Consider the following 21,528-nt stretch of genomic DNA (forward strand, 5'->3'; position numbering starts at 1 on the left):
CTCCAGCTCCCTTCCATTAATAGCTTGTCTCAGAGCGTAGTCCAATACTATTATAAAAAGGTAGGGGGCTAGGGTGTCTCCCTGCAGCACTCTGGTGTGGATGTTGAATTCCTCGCTGTTGCCGTCCAGCATTGTCGCTCTGGCTCTCATTGCCGTGTACATGGTACCAATGGCCCTGAGCAGGTTCGGAGGAACATTATAAGCCTTGAGTATCCTCATCATCATTCCTTTGTGGATTGAGTCAAAGGCCTTCTTGAAGTCAATGAAGCAGAGCACTGCATCCAGGTTGTTCTTCTTTACCTCTTCAATGATTCTTCGTAAGGCAAGGATCTGGGCTAAGGTGGTTCTCCCCTCTCGGAATCCGTTTTGGTTGTCCCTGAGGCGGGGGTCGATGGCGCTCCTTATCCTGTTAAGTATCATCCTCTTGGCAGATGTCCGGTCCTCTGGCAGCTTCTCAGAGTTCCCAAACATCAACCAGGTGACTCTCCGTCAGTCTCGGAAGTAAGGAGTGTTTTATTTGTACAGTTTACAGCGATACAGCTAGGACGCTGATAAAGCAGACTCTGCTGTCGCTAAATTTGCTGCGGCACGTCGGTGACGCTAAACACCTTCTACCTGAACAAGGTGAGGACAGGATTGGTTCTACAGACATACAGAGATGAGAGAATAAGAAAGATACTTCACTGCCACACAAACAAACATGGTCTCCTGGCATTTGTGCTGACATTCACCTATGAATGATTTTTTTTAAATAACAGCACCCTTTCCCTCTGACTTTTAACTGCATATGAAAGGACTGTTTTAAACATTTTATAACACAACATCTTTTTAAACATTCACTTTATTAAAAAAAACATTTTATTGTCTGAATTTGAATGCAATTAAGGACCACAGGGCTACATGTGCATGGAGGATTTGTCATTAACATGTACAAACTGAGATCTATCTGAAAAATAGAACTTAAACCAGCTTAATGCGGTTCCCTTAATGCTAATTAGAGGCTCCAGTCTCTGTAACAGGATGTGATGGTCAATAATGTCGAAAACAGCACTAAGATCTTGTAAAACAAATACAGAGACAAGTCCTTTATCTGAAGCTATTAGAAGGTCGTTAGTAATTTTTACCAGTGCTGTCTCAATGCTATGATTCCTTCTAAACCCTACTGGAAGTCCTCAAAAAACTAATTATTATGTAAAAAGTCACACATCTGATTGGCGACTAATTTCTTGCGGATCTTAGAGAGAAAAGGAAGGTTAGATATAGGTCTATAGTTGGCTAGAACCTCTGGATCAAGACCTGGCTTTTTAAGAAGAGGTTTAATAACAGCTACTTTAAAAGACTGTGGTTCATAACCTGCTGATTAAGACATATTAATCCCATCTAGTACAGGAGTGCTAACTAAAGGTAATACTTTTTTAAGTAACCTAGTTGGAATAGAGTCTAGGAGACAAGTAGAAGGCTTTGATGCCAAAATAGTAGAGGTTAAATTGTTCAGGTCAATTGTAGAAGAGCAAGTTAACATCAGGTGGTACAGTTGATAAAGAAACCGGTAGCACGCAAGCTTCTCAATACTGAAGTCAGGCTCAGGAACTCCCCAGGAAACATTTCAGGCCTATTGAGGCCGAGAGCTTTAACTGTATAAGAGATCCAAGGTCACTTTTGATGTATTTTCAGATTCACATTATGTATACAGTATGTTAAGGCCTTTAATTGATCACGTGTGTCCTGTCTCTTCAGGTGTGTGCCAGTGTATCAACGCTCCTCAGTCCAGGTTCTAACTCAGTTCACAGCTCAGGATTCTCATGGTAGAACCACACACCTCCTGGGCTCACCTGATTGGTTCGTGGATGTCACAGAACTGGTCCGTAACTGGCTGAGAGTAGAGGACCCTAGAGTGGCTTCCCTTGACACCCAAAACAACCTGATTGGTTTACAACCAGGAAAGACATCACTCCATGTAGGTGATAGTTGTAAATCCAAGTTTAGCTGGATATTTTCACTTATTGAGCGTCATCATCATCATCAGCAGCATCATATGTCTCTCTCTCAGGTCATCTCTGAGCTGTGGGCTGGCGTGCTTGGCAGATGTGACATCACTGTCACCTCTGAACCTGTTACCACTGGACACCTTTATGTGCAGGTGGTCAGTGGCCTTGGCATGTCAGTCAAGGCTAGCCCCACCAACCCTTCCATTGTTACAACAACCGTAACAGCCTACAACATCTTATACAACCAACAGCAGGTGAGAAAAATGCAACTTGACTGTACATTGTCTAATAAAGCAGGTATTCAAATAATATCACTGTGGTGTGCACAAGGCACACTGATAATAGGGGGTTCAAATTACCTTAACTATCATGGCTCGTATGGTACATTAAGCATAATACACAAAACATTTCAACAGCGCTAATTCCAACACTCAGGATGAATCTCAATGATTTGGGGATTAACCTACCCTTTCACCTAACAGCATCAGCTTGTCAAAGTTTCTGATCTAATTTTGTAATATAATTTATTATCTTATGTGACAAATTGGCAACAAATGTGGTGCATGCATTTAATGTATGTCTCCCGCAAGTTGAATTGTGAAGATTTTGCTAACTTTTCCTTTAGCAACATCCCTGGGTCAAAAATTGAATTCAGGCACTGAAGAGTAGTAAAATCATGTATTTGAATTGCAAAAGCTGTTTCATTCATGCTTCATCATCACTATCCTCACTTGCAAACTGCGACAATTGGCGTTTTCTTGGTCATTCACGTGAATCGAGAATCGTAGAATCAGAGATATTTTTTGGGGGGTGGGGTGTTTGGCCAAGGCTATAGAAAGAGGAAAAGTCAACAATCAAAGATGTCAGTGCTTTGGGGGTGTGGGAAATAACCAGGTTTTTTTTTACTTTCTTTGTAAGTGTTTTTAGTCTATGGTTTGGTTCCTGTATGTTGATTAACACAACAGTGAGCTGTGGAAGGCTCTATTATGTAAATACTTGGTTCCTGTATGTTGATTAACACAACAGTGAGCTGTGAATGAAGCACTAGGGGGATTGGGGAAAGGAGTCACATGGGGGGTGCAAATGGTGACATTTGGTAGTCGTAAAACACTGATAACATCCACTGGGGTCATTTTTATTACTTTGATGTCTTTGTGTTGGTAAGGTGCTTTGATGTAACTGTATATATGCTGAAGTTACTTGGAGAGAGGCAGAGATCGTTTGAGACCTGGTTGAGGTAGAGTCTCTCCTGTATGCATGCAGTTTAGTAAAGACATGATTTGAGAAACACTGAGGACTCCAGAGAATTTCTTTCACAGGGGTATGACGTGCAGTGGAACTGGAGCTGCGCCGTTCTCTCTCTATGATAGTGCAGACCACATTTTACTGCGCATGTGTCATTCCCCCAAAGCTACTGTCGTGGAAACTTTTCTAGACTGGTCAGGATTACGGTTTCCACTGGTTATTTTGCTACACAACGAGAAATCATTCTTCTTTGGAACAGAACTTCTTGAGACCTTGATGCAAGCACAAGAATTTATTTACTGGGTATACCGCAGGGCGTCGTCCACTAACATGTGCACAGGCAATGTAAGGTTATGGCATACAGAATACAAGAACAGGGCGTTTTTATAGAATTCTAATTCATTGGTGTCAATGTGGAGTACACTTCAGATGTTCATGTGTGATCAACATATCACCTTAAAGAGGAACTATGCGTATAACTGAACAGGATGTGGTTTTCATCTCTGCATATCCTTTCTTAGCAGATGTGCCTGGTACTGGAGAAGTGCAGAAACAGATCATCAAGTCACAGTTTATTACAAGCAACAAGCATCACATCGAGTTATACTTTTACCATTACATTCCCCCCTTTTGATCCTCTAGGATCAACTAAATATAAAACAAGTATCCCAGTTAATCAAGCATCTAGACTGCACTGGTTTAAGACCAGCCATCATAGTCTTTTTTTTACTTCAGCAATGAATTGTCTTCCTTGTTGTGTCTATGAGATAGGTGTGTGTAATAGAAGAGATGGTATGTGTTCTCTTGGGGACATCACATCCAAAGTCGTCTGCACTCGATGTCTTCTCCCTATAGCAGAGATGTGTTTAGAGCAGTGTAACTGTGTACGCCAACTGGCGCTTGTGAAGGTGTGCTAGTCACGACACCCCCGGGGATTCTCTAGGAGCTTTTCACTGGTTCAGACGGAGCTGGGACTTTCTTGCAGTGGTTCACATGGATCCAGGTTGCTCTCTCAGCAACCTTCACTGCTGTGTGTCTGGTGATAAGGATCTGGAACGTGCCTTGCCAGCAAACAGAATTTCAAACGGGCTGAGATTACTCCTGCCTCGTTTTCTCATCCTCATATACATCAGTACAAGTGGTGGAGCCTTTGTCCATGTGAGACCTTTGTCAGCACAACATTTTGCCAGTTTGGTTTTCAGTGTCCCATTCTCACGTTCAGCAGTACCACCAGACGCTGGGTGGTACGCACAGTGGCCCTCATTTATCAATCTTGCGTGAAAACGGGCGCAGATCTGAGCGGAGAATTGGTCGTAGGAAAGGACCCACGTGTGATTTATGAAACATTCGTATCGGACCAATCTCAGCGTACGAACGAGCGGGCCTTGATAAATGCGGCGGCTGAATTCGATCGTCAATAACATGTTACACCCATAAATATTCCTGGTTCGGAGGCCTCGCCCACTGAGGTCAAACATGGAGAGACGAAACACTTGTTAGAAAAGAAACTTTTCCGACACACAGATCGGCACCCTGACATCCGAGATGGAGCAAAATAAAGATGTGCTTTTTGGCAGTCTTAAGAGTGGAATAAAAGGGGCCCATAAAAGGGCTGTATGGAAAAGAATAACGGAGGCAGTCAACCCGAAGCAGCGCTCCACTGTGACCCGTGTGCGTGTGTGCGCACTGCTGAACCTGCGCTCCTGCTCTGTAGCGGGGTTATTAGGTATTCCGTTAGAGGATACCCATTATCACCTAGAATAACCATACCAAGATGTTAATCATCTGATACCTTGTTTGATTTAATGCAATTTATCGAGGGTAGCCACTTACCAAAGAGATGACTTTGGCTCTGCAGTGCGCATTCCTTTTCATTCATACATCTTCAACCGCTTGTCCCTGTCGGGGTCGAGGGGGGCTGGAGCCGAGCTGTTTTGAAATATAAAAGAATTGCGTGTGCCCCCCCCGGCCACCTGGCCACCACGTTTAAAAGCGATAGCTTGGCATCACAAATCACCTGTACATTTATCGAGTGGTAGTTTTGGCGATTGATGAATGCGTAATCATTCATGGATGGTGCCTTCAGACGCACATGAGTACAATCAATTCCTCCAACAATTTTTATTTTTTTTATTCGTTTTAAGAATTCGTTTTGATCTGTTCTTAATATGTGACTGCTTATGCTTAATGACAGCTGAGGTTTGTTCATTATTTTCAGCCAGATTTTGCTGTGCTGCACCTTAAATACACAGGCTGAAATTTGCGTACACGACCTCAGACCAGATGTGAGATTTGATCGTAGCTCCCGCTCACGTCCAAATTGATAAATGCCGAAGTTTGCCAGGAAATGGTCGTACGCACGTTTTTCTGCCGTACGTTCGCTTGATAAATGAGGGCCAGTGTGTTTTTAGATTTATGCCCAAATAAAGACTAAGCTCTGTGATGGCACTGCTTACAAAATTTGGGCCATTGTCACTGGAAATTCTGGATGGTATTCCCCAATGTGGAATTAGTTCAGTGAGCAGTGCTTTGGCTACCACAGAGACTGTCTGTTTGGATGATGGGAACGCTTTGACCCATTTGGACAACATGTCCACCATGACCAGACAATGTGATTTACCTTCAGAAGGAGAAAGTTCAACAAAATCCATCATTAGATGTTCAAATGGTCTATGGGAGGTGGGTGTGCTGCTTGTTGTGTTGGATGGATGGTTCTGCCCAAGTTGTGTGTGGCACAAATAACACGTACTTGGCAATGTTTTTGTGCATAGGCAGCAACCCTTTTGTAAACCAAGCGGTGTTCAGTTGTGTTCACATCCCCCCTTTTGACACATGGTCTAACCCATCTGTCAATTTGGCATAGTGCGCAAAAGGGTTTTGGAAGACACGGTTTACCTTCAGGGCCAACCCAAATGCCCGTCGAGAATAAGGCACCACTGGAAGACCACAAGCGCTTCTCATCAGGAGTCACAAATGACTGCACAGCAGACAGCTCAACAAAGGAGCCGGTGTGTTCAACTGTGTCTGGGTCTGAGAGAGGGGGGAGCAAAGCTGCAGCCTTTGCAGCAGCACCCGCCCTGGCGTTTCCTCTCGAGACAGACTCGGTGTTTCCTGTGTGAGCAACACATTTACAGACAGCAACAGCAGATGGTAGTAAAATAGCCTCTAAAGATCTGCAACAAGTGTGTGGTTGAGAATGGGCTTACCATCAGACTTGAGGAAACCCCTATGTTTCCAAAGCTGACCAAAGTCATGTACAACCCCAAAGGCATACCTAGAGTCCGTATAGATTGGTGACAGATTTACCCCGCGCAAGATCACAGACAGCAGCCAAAGCCATCTACTCAGCCGCCTGCGCAGAGGAATGAGAAGGGAGGGGTGCAGAAATTAGCACTTCAGTTTTGGAACAAACTGCAAACCCTACTTTGTTGAGGCCTGTGTGTACATATTTAGTAGCAGAGCCATGAACAAAGAGAATGAGATCTGGATTAGACAGGGGAGTGTCTGAAAGATTGGATCTGGGGGAACAGGAGAGAGACAGCTTGGCCAGACAGTTGTGTGGTTCACCATCCTCTGGCAAAGGAAGCAAAGTTGATGGGTTGAGAACATTACATCTATTCAAGGTGACGTTAGGCATGTCTAAAAAACAGGTATGATATTTCAAATGTCTAGCAGCAGAGACATGTAATGTTTTCTGCTCAGAGAGAATGAGTGTAACTGTATGAGAAACAAGCAGGGTCAGTGGGGCATACCCCACAATGTCACGTGAGGCCAACAGAGCCTTTTCGGCCGCAGCAACCGTTCGTAAGCAGTGTGGCATACCAGCTGCTACAGGGTCGAGTTTGCTGGAGGAATAGGCTTTAGTCTGAGTGAAAGGTTTGTGTGGGTCTGGAAGACCAAGAGTAGGTGGAGACTGGAGAGACAGCTTCAACGCAAGGAAAGCTTCCTCAGGGGTGCCAAAGAGTCATGAAGAGCCATGTTGTAAATGGTTGGACTCTCACAATAGCCCTGACACAAACAGGTGAAAGTGTACCCTCTACCATTGAACTGGAATGCAAACCAGTACTGGGAGTCTGGATGGACTGGGACACTAAAGAAAGCGTTCGACAGGTTCACCGCAGAAAACCAGGTGGCATCAGTTGGAACTTGTGTGAGGATTGTGCATGGGTTAGGTACATTTGGAGCTTGAGCGTGAACAGCAGCATTAATTGCTTTCAAATCTTGGACAAATCTCCACTCAGGTTCTGCTGGGGGATCTCTGGCTTTCTGAACAGGAAAAATGGGTACACACAGGTCGGTCGTCACAGGGGATAATTACTCCAGCCTGTAATAGTGAATCAACTACTGGTTGAATGCTGGCTATGGCTTTAGGAGGCTACTCTTTTTGGCCTAAATGTAGATTTAGGTATGATCACAACTGGTTCGGCTCCTTCAATAAGGCCAACATTGTATTTTCCCCTTTCCCAATGTGTGTTAGGAACAATACTGAGATCTGGGTCCACGTTGCACAGAGAGGAGTCATGTCTGGTGTAGGTAGACGACCTTAACACGTGTAAACGTGCCAGGCTCAGAGTCTTATAAACACCCCCCTTTGATGAATACATCACATGTGGGTCAGGTGTTGGAGCCCAGTCATCAGTCACGGCTAGCTGTCACTCAAGAGGCCACGCCCCTAATTATTACTTAACTTTAACCTCCAATAAAATTAAAACTAGCCGGTACAAAAAAAAAAGAGCCCCCTCAGTGTTGTCATGGAGATATGACCTAAACATACAGACTAGAATGTTTTTTTGTACCAGGCCGTAAACAGGTTTAATTATGCAGTTAAAAAACGACCTGTTTAACATGGGGGTCAATGAGAAACTGCTCTATTATGCAAACTACTCTAGTGGTCACTCTGAGAACTGCGGTTTTTGGCACTTCCGTATTGGATCAACCAGGAAGTCGCTGTGGTTGGGGCTTGGTGTCCTCTGGAGGTGGTATGTGGATTCAGTGCTCTGGGAACTACAGAAAAGCAGAGTCCTTACACGGAAAGCTTTTGTATGATGGCTGTACTAGCTTGGTACCACTGTGGCGGACATTGGTGATCTCAGGTGGAGGTTATTCACCACCAACATGAGAAGCCTTATATCAACCCATTGCCTGTGCACATTTAAAGGCTATGGGATGGGACCACGACCGATGCCAATTAACCTTTCGCAAACCCCGCCCCAAAAGGTCATTGTTCAATCATACATCATAGCAGCCGTTATTATGTAAACAAGGTCCGACAAGCAAAATGGGGAAGCGATGTGCCTATGGCAGTAGGTACCCCAAGAGTTTGGCTGGGGGAGTCGTGTTCTTTCCCTTTCCAAAGCTACAAACACAACAGGAGCGGTGCCTATGATGGATCAAACGGCTATGGAAGGCCCCACTCCCAGCTAAATGTCATGAAAATAAACACGCATACGTACATCTGCTCCAAGGTAAGGCTTGACTAGGCTAACGGCGTAGTGATAGCTAGCTAGCTAAAAAAAAAATGTATATCAAATTTATGGTTACTGTTAGCAAATTGTATATTAATAGTATATCATTGCCAGAACATTACCCTCTAAGTTTGGCTAGCCCTAGCTTTAGCTAATGTTATGTTTTGTCCTCAAAGTTCAACCTAGCGTCCCAACAGGTAATTTCAACTTATTTTATAGCGCTCCTAGAGAAGATTCTTTTGAAAGTGGTTGATGTGATTTCAGCAGACCTTGCATGGAACCAAAAATTGTTTGTGCTCTGTTCTCGGGTGTCCCATTCTAGAGCAATAGAATCATGCAAATAAATGCATTCAGTTCTGTGTAACAACTCATGGCATTTTCATTCAGAACTGTGCAGAAGCTGATGGGTTGGGATGGCAGAGTTGGGCAGGTTATCTGGTTGGTTGACAGGAGTTAATCCAGGGTCAACAGAAGGCTAACCAATTTGGCCAACAAGTGGCAGCTGTAAAAAGTGACAAAGATATATGATTATCATTAACATGCAAACATTATTTCTTTACAGAGTCCTGAACAACCCCCACTTCCTGGATGCCAGCTAGAAAGAGCACTGAAAAGGAGAAGAAATTAGAAGAAAACAACAACATAAAATTGAAACTGTCTTTAAAAGCAACTGAAATAGAAAGGCTGAAAGCACAAGTTAGCACACTTAAAATGAAGACTCTAACACCTGAACTTTCTGTGTGGAGTTTGCATGTTCTCCCGTGTCTGCGTGGGTTTTCTCCGGGTACTCCGTTTTCCTCCCACAATCCAAAGACATGCACGTGTTAGGTTAATTGATGACTCTAAAATTGCCCGTAGGTGTGAATGGTTGTCTGTCTCTGTTTGTCTCTATGTGCCCTGCGATAGACTGTTGTCCTGTCCAGGGTGTACCCCGTCTCACGCCCGATGTCAGCTGGGATTGGCTCCAGCACCCCCCACGACCCCGACCCCTGGATAAGCGGTTGAAGATGAATGAATGAATGAATAATAATTAATAAAAAGTAATAATTCTAAAAAAAGAGATTATAGTTATGATGATAAATTTGTAGAATAATGAGTTGAGAAACAATATAATGATGGTTTGATAAGGTAAGAAGCTTTAGTTATGATGATGGTATGGTAATAATAATAATAATAAAGTAAACAAATCAATATAATAAATTGACAAATTCAAAAATCTATCAATAAATAAGAGATTATAGTTATGATGATAAATTCGTAGATGAATGAGTAAAGAAACTATATAAAGATGGTATGATAAATCAATGATAATAAATAAACAAATAATAAATAAGAGATTATAATTATGATGAAGAATGAGTTAAGAAACTATATCTATAATGATGATATGATAAATAAGTAAGGTAAGAAGCTTTAGTTATTCCGATGGTATGGTAACAATCATACTAATTATAGTAACGGCAATAAAACCGTTCATAATCCTAATATTCAGTCATAAGCAAATGAGCATAATAATAATCATTATCACAGTCATAGTAATAATAAAAGTAGTCAAGATATAGTATAATAATAATAATGTCATTATAGTGGTTAATTATTGGGAGAAGGAAAATAATAATAATAATAAAAAAATAAGAAACTATAGTTATGATGATGTTATCAGTGATTAATAAGATAACCTATATCTATAATGATGGTGTTAAGTACAGTTGTTATGGTAATATGAAAGACAAATGATGGGGGAAAAAAACTTCAGTTATGATGATGGTATCGTAATAACAATAGCAACAACAATAATTACAATCATGACCATAATATTCAGTCAGATGCGTATTTGTGCTGATAATATTAATAAACACATTGAACAAAGTGAGTTGTATAATATATATCTATATATATATATAAAATATATAAATATAATAATCATTGTCATAGTCATAGTGATTATAAAAATAGTGATAATATAGTAATAATAACAACAATAATAATATTGTAATATATAATAAAAAGAGCAAAGGAAGAGAGAAACTGGAAAAGAGAATATTTTAGTTAAGGGAAATAAGAGGACGAGGGCCCTGTGAATATTCTCATTTGTCCAGGTCATCGTTATCCCCAAAGCAATTTCAGTCAAAAGCAACTGGACTTGGTAATTTACATTCACAGGCTTGTCTAGGAAGACGATTCACCTCTCATCCAAGAGGCTTCATCAGTTCTGACCAGGCTGGGACTGGTTCAAGTAACTGGTGTGGAGATCCAGGTATTTAACCTTTCACAAGGCCGATGATGTCACTGGAACCAGGACAGTGTGTGGACATTGTTGTCATCAAAGGAGTGGGCTTGATATGTAAGTGGACAGCAGAGTCCAGGCCTGAGGAGTTAGCTCTCCTGTGTTCGGCCATGCTTTTATGCAGTGGTTGTTTTGTTTCTCCAATGTAGAGCTTTTATTGTATTCCTAGTTGCATTGGAAAGCATAAGCCAGATTGCTTTTGTGGGTGTGTGGTGTTCTGTCCTTGGGATGTACTAGTCTCTGTCTGAGTGTGTTACTGGGTTTGAAAAACACAAGGATTCAGTGTTTGTTGTAGATCCTCCTGAGTTTCTCTAATACCCTAGCCACATACGGAATGACTATGTTGTTTCTCTTGTTTTCCTTTTCTTTCTCAACCACTTTGGTTTTCTTTCTGGAAGCAGCTGCCGATTTCACAAAGGTCCAGCTGGGGTAGCCACAAGTTGTGAGGGCGCCTCTCAGGTGCTAGCGTTCTTCCCTTTGGGCCTGTGAGCTGGTGGGCACGTTATCAGCTCTGTGTTGCAGGGTTCTGATAACTCCAAGCTTGTGTTCCACGGGGTGGTGGGATTCAAACAGTAGATATTGATCTGTGTGAGTTGGTTTTCTGTATACCCCATTGTGGAGGCTCCTGTCATTCTCCATATGGACGTTACAGTCTAAGAAAGGCAAACTGTTGTCCTTGACTTCTTCTCTGGTGAACTTGCTGATGTTTCTGTCCACTGAGTTTATATGTTCGATAAAAGTTTGCACCTCTTTGGATTTGATTTTAACCCATGGCTCGGGGGTTACTCCTTTGAAGGAGTTCAAAGCCTTGTCCTCTACCTCCTCCATGTAAAGATTTGCCACAAAAGGGGATACTGGTGAATCCATGGCACAGCCGTGTTTTTATCTGTAAAAAACACCATTAAACTGGAAATATGTGGTGTTTAGGCACAAATCCAGAAGTTGGCAAATGTGGTCTGATTTGAGATTTGTTCAGTTGTGTAAAGAGATGTCCTGTGTCAGCCGCTCTCTTACTGTGGCCAGAGCCTCCATGCTTGGAATGCAGGTGAACAAGGAAGTCACGTCGTAGGATACCATGGTTTCATCTGGATCCATTTTAAGTCTCTGACTTTGTGCACAAATTCTATGGAGTTTTGGATGTGGTGTGGGGTGTTGCCCACCAGTGGTGCCAGAATATTGGCCACATGCTTGGCAATGTTACAAGTGACCAAGTTTATGCTGCTGACAATGGGCCTGAGCGGGGCCCCTTCTTTATGGATTTTTGGGAGTCCATATAAGCAGGGGGTTGAGTCCTGGGGGTAGAGCCTGTAATATTGTGATTTGTCAATGACTCCTTCTTTTTGTAGTTGCTGTAGACACTCTATAACCTTCTTTTTGTAACCGCTGGTAGGGTCTCTTTTCAGAGTTTCGTAAGTGTTAGAGTCACTGAGCAGTGCAGAGATCTTCCCCTGGTAGTCAGTTGTATTGAGAACAACTGGGGCCTGTTTCACAAAGCAGGTTCAAAAAACTCTGAGTCTAACCCGGAACTCTGAGTTGATCTACTCTGAGATAGGAAACTCTGAGTTTTCGGTTCCAGAACAGCAGATTTGCGTTAGGTTGATCAACTCAGAGTAGTTTGACCTGGAGTTAAGCACGTGCACCACAAGTAAAAAAAGACAGCATCAATGGAGCCCTGATTCGACGAGTCACCATGGCAACGGGGAAGCGAAGGGCTACGCTACAACTGGAAATGGAAACATTAATGCGCTCATACGGAGAGTTTGAGCAGGTTTACACCGCTGCAGCAGCTAAAGAGAGGGAGACGGTGCTGGAGGACATTGCGGCTCGGGTCAGTGCATAAGTTTAAATGTAGTCCAGTTGCAATCACAGTAATATCACAGGGGAAACTGCTTGAGTGGGAGCCTATTAATTTATTTCATTTAAGTGCAACCCCGCGGGGGAGAAGCGCAGCTTAAGATGAAACATAAAAACATTTTTCAAACAGGTAAAACCTCAGCACAGTCTCATGGTGACGCCTCATTTTGAGCAGGTTTTACATCGTAAAGTAAATATTACCGTAAGTGGCTGTTTTTTATACAACATATCAATGTTGTATAAAAAACTCCCATTTGCAAAAAAAAACGCAGCGCAACACACAATATCTGCTGTGATATGAGAGCATTACTGGTTGTTAATGTTGGAAATGTAAGGAGGGGTGAGATGGACTGTGACATGAAACGGTGTTGTGCCGTATTCAGCCCCCTCGCATTATAGGTGATATTCTGGATCAGAAGGCTATACAGTATAGGAGTAGTTAATATACCGGTAACCCAACTAAAAGCACACACTTTTGAACCTATGAATTGCAAGAAAAGCTGGAATTATATTTAGAAACGCTGAGTCAAATATATTCAACTTGCTCAAAAGATCCATTTCATTCATTTTGTAATTATGGCAGCAGCATATTAAGGACGTCTATGCGCGGTCTGATAATCATCTCTCTACGAATATTTAATTCTCTTTGCGAAATGCGTCACCTTCATTCACGGGATCGTTATCAAAATGACACGCCATGGTAGTGTAAATATTCACCACCTAATATAACTTCTAATGTAGGCCTACTGAATGACTTTTATACGTTGTATACAAAAACTCCCGTTTGCAAAAAAACGCAGCGCAACACAGAATATCTGCTCCGATATGAAACGGTACCGCTCAAACAGAGAATTGCCTGGAAATGCAAGAACATCTATAATCAATAGTCTGATAATCATCTCCCGACGAATATATAATTATCTGCGCAGTAATGCTGCAGCTTCATCCACGGGATTGTTATCAGAAGGACACGCCATGGTAGTGAAATAGTCGCCACCTAATATAACTTCTAATGACTGATATTTGCAGTGATTTTCTGAAAAAACAGACAGAACTATAGCAGAACTATATTACGCCAAAACTCGCCCGCTGACTGAATGAATGAGGAAATGAAACACCGTGTGTGGCTGAAAGAGGGCGGAGACAGAGAGAAACTCAAGGTTTTCTGAGAAAAACCTGGTCCCGACCAGGTTAGTTTCAGAGAGCATGTTACCATGGTAACTGACCGAGAGTTTAAGTTACCTCCCTTTGTGAAACAGGCTAGAGTTACCCCTCTCTCTCTGGTTTGAGTTACCTCCCTTTGTGAAACGGAAAACTCAGAGTTTCCCTCATTTCAGGGTTAACATACTCAGAGTTTTCACTAAACCTGCTTTGTGAAACAGGCCCCTGTGCATCTACCCTTGTCTGTTGGAAGGATTGTGATGTTGTGGTCTTTGCTCAGTGCTGTTACTGCTTTTCTCTCCTCAATGGTGAGGTTGGATGAGGAGACCTTAGCTTGGGACAACGCTGCTGACACTTTTAACCTTAGTTGTTCAGCCTCAGTTCCAGTAAGGTTGTTTTTCTTTATAGCCAATTCTGTAGCTGTAATCAACTCCACTATGGGTACCTCTTTTGGTGTCATGGCAAAGTTCAAGCCCTTGGCTAAGACCTCCTTCTCTGGGTGGGTAAGATCGCTGTCCGACAATTTCTTAACCCGTATTTTATGTGTTTCTTATCTGCCGGAGTGTCAGTTTTTTGCCCTCCAAGTGAGTATTTCTGTGTTTTTGCCAATATCCCGGGATTTTAAATTGTGAAATATCTTTGTTTGTCTTTCTTTGTTCTTGTTTCGTTGAGATAGTTGGGATTTCTGGGTGAAATCCACAACTTTTTCCATGATAGAAACAGGTAAGATTGATGTCAGTTTCTGTAGTGAGAGGTCCGCTTTCTCCTTTAGCCCTTCAATAGTGAAATTGAACTATCTTACGCGTTCATTGAGGAGGTGGTTTTTAGCCTTTTCTATGATTTTCTCCACTCTATTCCCTCTCATAGTGGAATTCAAGCATGATTTTACTCATCACTGTGGAGCATTTCTGTAAGCCTGAGCTGTGGAAAATGCTATAGGAATACAGATTTCTGGATACTATGTGGCTCAGCCCAATGATGATTCTTTCTTCTTTTTTCCTTTTTACATCGTGAGCACCATTAAGAGTTTGCAAATGTCCAATTTTAATGAAACTTTGATAAACCTGTGGGGAAAATCTACAACGGCAAGTAGTGCTACTTGATGAACTCATTACAGACACACAGAAAATGACTATGCAAATTGCACAAATGGACTTGCTGATATCAATTGTTTTGCACTATTAAGCCATCATCTGCACTTTTATTATCATTTGTATTATTATTATTATTATTATTATTATTCTATTATCATTGTTCCTATTGTATTGTTTTGTTGTTACTATAGCAGTTAGAAAATGTATGTTGTGTCACTTACCATTGTGTCTTGCCACTTTACTAATTGTGTCTTGTCTTTGTCTTGTCTAGTCTATGCATGGGATAGTGAGAAAACATATTTCGATTCCTTGTATGTCTTGTTCATGTGAAGAATTGACAATAAAGCTGACTTTGACTTGATTCTGACTGGCTTGCTTGAATTTTCTGTTGTTGATCTCACCGGGTGGCTTAGACAGCACCCCACTGCATACTTCCTGCCTCCAACTTCTACCTGAGGTGCAGTTTCATCGGCAATGTAGCTCATGGGTGCATATGATATCTCTCCCAGTAGACCATACACTCCGGTCCCTTACTCTGTCCTTTAACAAATACATTCAGAGGTGAGTATAATGGTCTATCATGTAACACAGTACACAGGAATATATTCAAAACAGTATGACTGGTGGTGTTTCCGCAGAGTACATGGAAAGTAAAAGCCTTACTTATTGTGGATATAACTGGAAATTATGGGTTTTCTGCTTGCGGTTGACTTTGGCCTTGGCGACCACCACACTGCTCACAGGTTGTCCAGTTATTTTTTTACCCCTGGCTTTGTGCCGCTGCTGGGGCTGGCTTTGTTCCTGGTGAACTGATTTAAGCCAGAAGTAGCAGTAGGTGTTTGTTTTGGAAATGCTATTTGCAGTGACTATGAATTGCATTTGTCAATCAGCCTTATGACAATACTGTTACTAGCTAGTTAGTGCTAGTGCAATATTAGGGTGCCTTGACATATAACTTTACATCCATGGATCTAGTGTAACAAGTTAGACTCTGATAATGTTGCTTGTTAGCTAGGATAGTTGAAAGGATGTTGACTAGCTATCTAACTTTACCAGAGCTGTAACTTGTCAGCAACTATCATATTAATTTAAATATTTTAGTCAACATCCTCCTGAAGCATAGTGTCCAGAACTTACCCGGCAGTGCAAGAGCATGACTGGTCCACAAGGCTGTGCTCGTTGCATTTGAGGTAGAGATCATGGGATTTCTCTAATTTTGCCATTGACCGGTATTCTTTAGCCTTGACACTCGTAGTGTCCCCTTCATTGCTTATTTTAATATTTTTAATGTATCCTTCCACTGCATACTGTAACCAGGCTCTAAATTAACTTTTTTGATCACCAGCAAAGTTACCAGCCAATCAAAATTTCCACTAGCCAATTTTTTTCCGGTGAAAATTATGAGTGCCACTGAATGCATTAATCATTTTATTAACATTGTTGTCAGAAAAACAACACATATCAAGTACAAAACATACAACAAAATATACACAGCAACTGCAACCATTTCATTTCAAGCTTGGGATCTCTCTCTCTCTCTCTCTCTCTCTCTCTCTCTCTCTCTCTCTCTCTCTCTCTCTCTCTCTCTCTCTCTCTATATATATATATATATATATATATATATATCTCAGGGGGAGGGAACCCATGCTCCTGCATGTTTTTGGTTTCTCCCTGCCCTAACACACCTGAGTCTAACGGTTATTAAACCCCATGACAAGCTTCAGCTGCTTGATAACAAGCAGAGCATTAGAATCAGGTGTGTTAGAGCAGAGAGAAACCTAAAACATGCAGGACAGTGGTCCTCCAGTAGCAGCCCCATCCCTGATCTATATCTATATCTTTCTATCTATATCTATAATTATATTTATCCATCTATCTACAATAATTACAACAAAATATACACAAAGTGCAAACATTTTATTTCAAACGTATAATCTATCTATCTATCTATCTATCTATCTATCTATCTATCTATCTATCTATCTATCTATCTATCTATCTAAAATACATACAACAAAATAGACAAGGAAAGTGCAGAAATGTCATTTCAAGCTTGGGATCTATCTATCTTTCTTTCTATATCTATCTAACATCCAAGTTCTTTAGGCTCTCCTGATGACTTCGGGCACTCTCATGGTCCTTTACTGCCTCGATTTTAAAATGAATAGTTCCCACCACCAAATGTTTTGTTTTGTTTTGTTTTTTCTTTTGCGTACATGCAACAATCCTGGCAAACATGACGACACACCCCTCAGACATTTGGCATTAAATTGTCTTACTCTTAGTTTCTCTGTCGATATCCTCGTCCCCTGCCTCTTTCCTCTTCTCACCCCCAGAAGTCTGACCCAACCAACACCAGTTTATCTGAACTTCTGACTTAGCTTTACTAACGTTAGCTAACTCCCTCCTCTTAAGTCATTTAGTTTAATCTGAACTTTTCTTTGCTAGCGTTAGCCAACTCCCTCTTCTTTAGTCATTTAGTTTATCTTAACTTTTGACTTTACTTAACTAACATTAGCTTACTCCCCCTCTTTAGGCATGTAGTTTAATCTTAATCTTTTGACTTTACTAACGTTAGCTAACTCCCTCTTCTTTAGTCATTTAGTTTAATCTGAATTTTTTGGCTTTACTAACGTCAGCTAGCTCCCTCCTCTTTAGTCATAGTTTAATCTTAACTTTTCTTTACTAGTGTTAGCTAGTCATTTAGTTCAATCTGAATTTTCTTTACTTCACTAACGTTAGCTTACTCCCTCCTCTTTAGTCATTTAATTAAATCTAAACTTTTGACTTTACTTTTCTAACATTCGCTAAGTACCTCCTCTTTAGTCATTTAGTTTAATCTGAACTTTTGATTTAAATGAGTAACATTACCTTACGTTACCCTCCTCTGAAGTAATTAAGTTCAATCTGAATTTTTTACTTTACATTACTAACGTTAGCTAAATCCCTCCTCTTTAGTCATTTAGTTTAATCTGAATTTACGACTTTACTAACATAAGCTAACTCCCTCCTCTTTAGTCATAGTTTAATCTTAATCTTTTGACTCTACTAACGTTAGCTAACTCCCTCTTCTTTAGTCATTTAGTTTAATCTGAATTTTTTGGCTTTACATAAATAGCATTACCTTACTCCCCCTCTTTAGGCATGTAGTTTAATCTTAATCTTTTGACTTTACTAACGTTAGCTAACTCCCTCCTCTTTAGTCATTTAGTTTAATCTTAATTTTTTGACTTTACTAACCTTAGCTAACTCCCTCCTCTTAAGTAATTTATTTTAACCTGAATTTTCGGCTTTACTAACGTTAGCTAACTCCCTCCTCTTTAGTCATTTAGTTTAATCTGAACTTTTTAATTTACTTAAATAACATTAGCTTATTCCCCCTCTTTAGGCATGTAGTTTAATCTTAACTTTTTGACTTTACTAACGTTAGCTAACTCCCTATTCTTTAGTCATTTAGTTTAATCTGAATTTTCTGCTTTACTAAAGTTAGCTAACTCCCTCATTTGCAGTCATTTAGTTCAATCTGAATTTTTGACTTTACTTTACTTACATTCGCTAACTACCTCCTCTTTAGGCATGTAGTTTAATCTTAATCTTTTGACTTTACTAACGTTAGCTAATTCCCTCCTCTTTAGTAATTGAGTTTATCTTAACTTTTGACTTTACTAACGTTAGCTAACTCCCTCCTCTTACGTCATTTAGTTAAATCTAAACTTTTGACTTTACTTTTCTAACATTCGCTAAGTACCTCCTCTTTAGTCATTTAGTTTAATCTGAACTTTTGACTTTACATAAATAATATTATCTTACTCCCCCTCTTTAGACATGTAGTTTAATCTTAATCTTTTGACTTTACTTACGTAAACTAACTCCCTCCTCTTTAGTCATTTAGTTTAATCTTAATTTTTTTACTTTACTAACGTTAGCTAAATCCCTTATCTGGAGTCATTTAGTTCAATCTGAATTTTTGACCTTACTTTTCTAACATTCGCTAACTACCTCCTCTTTAGGCATGTAGTTTAATCTTAATCTTTTGACTTTACTAACGTTAGCTAACTCCCTCCTCTTTAGTCATTTAGTTTAATCTTAATCTTTTGACTTTACTAACGTTAGCTTACTCCCTCCTCTTAATTAATTTAGTGTAATCTCAATTTTTGACTTTACATTACTAATGTTAGCTAAATCCCTTCTCTTTAGTCATTTAGTTTAATCTGAATTTACGACTTTACTAACATTAGCTAACTCCCTCCTCCTTAGTAATTTAGTTTCTTAACTTTTGACTTTACTTTACTACGGTAAGCTAACTCCCTTCTCTTTAGTCATAGTTTAATCTTAACTTTTGACTTTTCTTTACTAACGTTAGCTAACTTCCTCCTCTTAAGTCATTTAGTTAAATCTTAACTTTTCTTTACTAACATTAGCTAACTTCCTCTTCTTTAGTCATTTAGTTTAATCTAATCTTTTCTTTACTAGTGTAGCTAACTCCCTCATCTGTAGTCATTTAGTTCAATCGAAATTTTTTGACTTTACTTCACTAACGCTAGCTTACTCCCTCCTCTTAAGTCATTTAGTTAAATCTAAACTTTTGACTTTACTTTTCTAACATTCGCTAAGTACCTCCTCTTTAGTCATTTAGTTTAATCAGAACTTTTGACTTTACATAAATAACATTACCTTACTCCCCCTCTTTAGTCATTTAGTTTAATCTTAATTTTTTTACTTTACTAACGTTAGCTAACTCCCTCATCTGTAGTCATTTAGTTCAATCTGAATTTTTGAACTTACTTTTCTAACATTCGCTAACTACCTCCTCTTTAGGCATGTAGTTTAATCTTAATCTTTTGACTTTACCAACGTTAGCTAACTCCCTCCTCTTTAATCATTTAGTTTAATCTTAATCTTTTGACTTTACTAACGTTAGCTAACTCCCTCCTCTTAAGTAATTTAGTGTAATCTCGATTTTTGACTTTACATTACTAATGTTAGCTAAATCCCTCCTCTTTAGTCATTTAGTTTAATCTGAATTTACGACTTTACTAACATAAACTAACTCCCTTCTATTTAGTAATAAAGTTTATCTTAACTTTTGACTTTACTTTTCTAAAGTTAAGTAACTCCCTCCTCTTTAGTCATAGTTTAATCTTAACGTTTGACATTTCTTTACTAACGTTAGCTAACTCCCTCCCCTTTAGTCATTTAGTTTAATCTGTTTTTTTGACTTGACTTTACTAAAGTTGGCTAACTCCCTCCTCTTTAGTCATAAAGTTTGATCTGAACTTTTGACTTAACTAACTTTGGCTAACTCCCTCCCCTTTAGTCATAGTTTAATCTTAACGTTTGACTTTTCTTTACTGACGTTAGCTAACTCCCTCATCGGTAGTCATTTAGTTCAATCTGAATTTACGACTTTACTAACATTAGCTAACTCCGTCCTCTTTAGTAATTGAGTTTATCTTAACTTTTGACTTTACTTTACTGAAGTTAGCTAACTCCCTCCTCTTTAATGATAGTTTAAACTTAACGTTTGATTTTTCTTTACTATTGTTAGCTAACTCCCCCCTCTTAAGTAATTTAGTTTAATCTGAATTTTTTACTTTACATTACTAATGTTAGCTAAATCCCTCCTCTTTAGTCATTTAGTTTAATCTGAATTTACGACTTTACTAATATAAGCTAACTCCCTCCTCTTTAGTAATTTAGTTTAATCTGAATTTTTTACTTTACATTACTAATGTTAGCTAAATCCCTCCTCTTTAGTCATTTAGTTTAATCTGAATTTACGACTTTACTAATATAAGCTAACTCCCTCCTCTTTAGTAATTTAGTTTGTCTTAACTTTTGACTTTACTCTACTAAAGTAAGCTAACTCCGTCCTCTTTAGTCATAGTTTAATTTTAACATTTGACTTTTCTTTACTAACTCCCTCCCCTTTAGTCATTTAGTTTAATCTGTTTTTTTAACTTGACTTTACTATCGTTGGCTTACTCCCTCCTCTTTAGGCATGTAGTTTAATCTTAATCTTTTGAATTTACTAACGTTAGCTTACTCCCTCTTCTTTAGTCATTTAGTTTAATCTGAATTTTCGGCTTCACTAACGTTAGCTAACTCCCTCATCTGTAGTCATTTAGTTCAATCTGAATTTTTGACATTACTTTTCTAACATTCACTAACTACCTACTCTTTAGTCATTCAGCTGATCTTGACTTTACTTAAATAACAATAGCTTACCCCCCCCCCCCCTCTTTAGGCATGTAGTTTAATCTTAATAATTTGACTTTACTAACGTTAGCTAACTCAGTCTTCTTTAGTCATTTAGTTTAATCTGAATTTTCAGCTTTACTAACGTTAGCTAACTCCCTCCTCTTAAGTAATTTAGTTTAATCTGAATTTTTTACTTTACATTACTAATGTTAGTTAAATCCCTCTTTAGTCAT

The 21,528-nt window shown here is 39.7% G+C and overlaps 1 protein-coding gene across 1 annotated transcript in view; it reads left to right on the forward strand.

The window, feature by feature from the left end:
- Nucleotides 1-21,528, forward strand: part of tmem132a (transmembrane protein 132A) — a gene marked incomplete at both ends in the record, with an annotated part of 163,723 nt that overhangs the window by 117,552 nt on the left and 24,643 nt on the right. The window contains 2 exons of the mRNA XM_083935957.1: nucleotides 1,738-1,957; nucleotides 2,051-2,242. Of these exons, the coding sequence (XP_083792083.1) occupies nucleotides 1,738-1,957; nucleotides 2,051-2,242 (412 nt within the window). The remainder of the gene's footprint in view (nucleotides 1-1,737; nucleotides 1,958-2,050; nucleotides 2,243-21,528) is intronic.

This window comes from Echiichthys vipera (genome assembly GCF_963691815.1).
Source record: "Echiichthys vipera genome assembly, chromosome: 2".
NCBI lineage: Eukaryota > Metazoa > Chordata > Actinopteri > Perciformes > Trachinidae > Echiichthys > Echiichthys vipera.